This window comes from Pundamilia nyererei, unplaced genomic scaffold (assembly GCF_000239375.1).
Source record: "Pundamilia nyererei isolate P.nyererei 1_Seehausen unplaced genomic scaffold, PunNye1.0 scaffold00005, whole genome shotgun sequence".
Classification (NCBI taxonomy): domain Eukaryota; kingdom Metazoa; phylum Chordata; class Actinopteri; order Cichliformes; family Cichlidae; genus Pundamilia; species Pundamilia nyererei.
Genome location: NW_005187406.1, coordinates 4,346,704 through 4,350,028, shown reverse-complemented (window position 1 = coordinate 4,350,028; position 3,325 = coordinate 4,346,704). Strand labels below are relative to the sequence as shown.

The following is a 3,325-nucleotide window of genomic DNA, read 5'->3' as shown; positions in this document are numbered from 1 at the left end:
AAACAGTCCCAATTCTAGTCCCTGGTTTTAGGATTCAAATACTCACACTAAACATTTATTTTAGCTTTACAAGTGTTCTTAAATTTTACTGATGCACTTTAAAAAGGGAACAAAACTGGAGTGTAAAACTCTGAGCGCTGCATCACGGTCTAATACCCTAGTGTATTTCTGTAGTTATGTGAAAGACAGATGGCCCGGGGAAACGTCTTCCTCTAGTGGCCATCAGCACACACTGGTCAGCAGATGCCAAAATAAATGAAGACATCATCTCATGAATAATCTATTAATATTAATTTATGCTTCCTTTTTGTAGACAAAAGATGGAATCCTGGATGTCTTTGTCTTGTTTTAAAATATGTGCTGCCTGATAGCTGAGTCTGCTCATTCTCTTCAAACAGCTGCTTCCAGACCAAGTTTGCAGGGATTCGTGTGGACCCTGAGTTGGGTCTAGAGTCCCAGTTCTGGGATAGTAGGATACATAAAACTTTTACTCAAGGGACCTTTTGTTCAAGAAAGGGGTTGTTATTGTGCAAAATGACAGATTTCATACAGTTATGCAACTCTTAACGAAATAAATAAATAAATAAAAATGGTGTGTGTGTGCATATGAGGTTTTGAGGCTTCTTGAAAAACAGTGTGACTTTTTTCCACCACTGAAAAAACAAAATTGCCTATAAATAACATTTTTAAGCAACTGATTTAAAAAACAAATAAACAAAACAAAAATGAAGTAGGTGTGGCAAATATGATTAAACATTTCAAAATATCAGTAATATAGAATAAAAAAAATGTGTTTTTTTTCTTTTAATTTTTCAATTTCTTTTAATTTGTCAGAAGGCTCAACAAGCACTCCAATTTTCAATGTATAAAGAGAATTTTTCAGCATTTATTTTGGTTTCCAGGTAACATTTTAATGAAATTTTAAAGTGACTCATCAGGTCTGTGTGTCTGTCTGACCATCCATGCCTTCACAGTCAGGTAACATTGCACCGTGGTAACTTTTTTCATTAAAAACCCCCCCATAATAAAGCCCACCACCAATCGCAAGGCAGATGCCATCACTCCCTCGCTTCTCATTGGCTCGCGTTCGATATTAAGAATCCAGCTGTTTCGCCCCGCCCCCTCCCAGCACTTGTTAATCAACTTCCTGCTCGACCAGTGGGGGCGGGCACCTCCGAGTCAAGCCCCGCAGCGATTGGCTTAGAGTGGCGCTCTTTGGGGCGGGCAGTGAGAAGTTAGGATTCCCACCCCCCCCACACCACCACCCTCCCTCCTCCACCCTCTACTCCCCCCACCACCCCCCATCCAGCTGTGTGAACCTCGCTGATGGACGGAGTACAGTGAGAAAGGAGAGAGAGAGACGAGAGCAAGGAGCGGGAGCAGCCCGGTGCTTTTCATCATGCGCGCAACAGTGGAGGAAGGAGGTGTTTGTGATATTTAGGAAATATTAAAAAAGAAAAAGAAACAAGGCTGGACGGCTGTCTGCGCTCGGGATGCGCAGTGGCAGCAGCAGCAGCATCTCCATGGATGTGCTGAAACTCCGGAGCGGGATCTGCGTTTGAAAGAAAGCCGCCTGTGGATGAAAGTGCCGGGATCGTTCATTTAAAGGAGGGGAAAAGCAAAGCTCGGTGGAGGATTTTCTCCCTTTTTAGGGGTTTGCCCATCAGCGCTGTGGAGGAGGAGGGGGAGGAGGAGGGGAGCGGAGAGAAGTTTGTGCGCGGCGTCAGTAAATTTCACACAAACAGAGACAAAAAAGAAAAGAAAGAAGGCTGAGAACTGAAAAGTAGGGAAAAGTCTCCCTGTCTCCCTCCCAATCTTTACGATTTAGGATTATGATGCGTGCCTGAGGACCCCGGAGAGGCTTCTTGGACACCGGAGACTCGACCCAGGGGGGCGCAGCGTGTCTCAGACGGACCCCGAGCTGCAGAAGGAGCACTGCAGCGCACCAGCAGCTGGAAACTATACGCTCCACAAACCTACAAGAACATCTCTCGTCTGCTCCATCCCTCGCGTTTCTTCTCTCTTGCTTTCTTTCCGTCAGACCGGCGTGGACTTTACAGCCACGGCACACACAAACACGCAAAAAGAAGAAGAGAGAAACTGATCATGCGATGACTGAGCGCGCTTTGGGAACATCTACCCGAGTCCATTACAGGTAACGAATGGAAGGGAAAGATGCTCCTCTCGCTCTCCGAGAGCTAGCAGGAGCTCGGGGGAGTGGGAAGTGTTGCTGTCGGTAGATCGGTGATGCTGCCGAAGTTTGGAAGCCAATAATAGCAAGCGCGCGCTGTTGTTGCAAGATTTTTTTCTTTTCTTTCTTTCTTTTTTCTTTTTCTTTCTTTTTTTTTTGATGGGAAGGAATGTGAGCCCCGCACATTAGGAGCTCTGATCTATTCGTCTCCCCTCCAGCTTTGAACAGTAGATATTCACTTATCCGAGTTTAATCCATGTAAAATGAAGCGGCTTCTGTGATGATATTCCAATACAACGATCATATCTGAGCAGTCATTTCGATAATATTTGGCCATATTTCCTCAAATAACACCCCCCCCCCCCCCCCCAACACCACCTAGCTGTTCCATACTGTTGCTCGCCTTTCATTGTGCATTTAATTGTGCGCCTATGAGCAGCGAGGTGTTTTTCACTGTAGCCAAAAGTTGGTACCTTTATTTTTATTTTTTTAATCAGCTATTTTTTTAAATATCTATTTTGCCGATTTCTGTTCTCTCTGCGCGCTCTCCACTGACTAATGGATCCTAATCATATGTCTGTGATCGACCCCGTTGCTTGCAGGAGGTGAATGATGGCCGAGGATGGGGGAAATCTCTCCGGGGTCCCCGACGCCGGGGCCTCGGAGGGTCGCTCCTCTCTGCCGAGGACTTTCATCCGGCTCAACGACCTGTCCGGGCTCGGGACGGGAGGCGGGGAGAGCGGCGAGATATCTGCGGTGGAGCCGGCGTCCCCGGCACCGGATGGGATCTCTGCAGCCGGGGAGGAAATGTCGGCGAACGGCGGGGATAGCCTGCCCTACCCCACCCTGGCCCCCGTGGTCTTCTTCTACCTGAAACAAACCACCCGGCCCCGGAGCTGGTGCCTCAAAATGGTCTGCAACCCATATCCTTTTCTTTTTCTTTTAACTCAACGCGTTTGGAGTCTGCATATGCGCGCATTCACCTGTGGCAGGTAAGAAACACCTGCTTTGCTGTGCACCTCACAAGGGTTTATCCAGTGACCACAAGGCTGCTAGAGTCAGGACAGGCCTGCTCAGACAGATCACACAGATCAGTGTGTGTGTGTGTGTGTGTGTGTGTGTGTGTGTGTGTGT

The 3,325-nt window shown here is 47.2% G+C and overlaps 1 protein-coding gene across 8 annotated transcripts in view; it reads left to right on the top strand.

Moving 5' to 3' along the window:
* The first annotated feature begins 1,290 nt into the window (after positions 1-1,290).
* Positions 1,291-3,325, top strand: part of cacna1g (calcium channel, voltage-dependent, T type, alpha 1G subunit) — a 317,809-nt gene continuing 315,774 nt past the window's right edge. For 7 of the 8 annotated variants that reach the window (XM_013913571.1, XM_005721842.2, XM_005721841.2 and 4 more), the window contains exons 1-2: positions 1,291-2,155; positions 2,794-3,114. In XM_013913571.1, the coding sequence (XP_013769025.1) occupies positions 2,801-3,114 (314 nt within the window). In that variant the 5' untranslated portion in view covers positions 1,291-2,155; positions 2,794-2,800. Of the gene's footprint in view, positions 2,156-2,615; positions 2,657-2,793; positions 3,115-3,325 lie in introns of those variants that run through there. The other variant, XM_005721839.1, reaches the window with a different exon arrangement.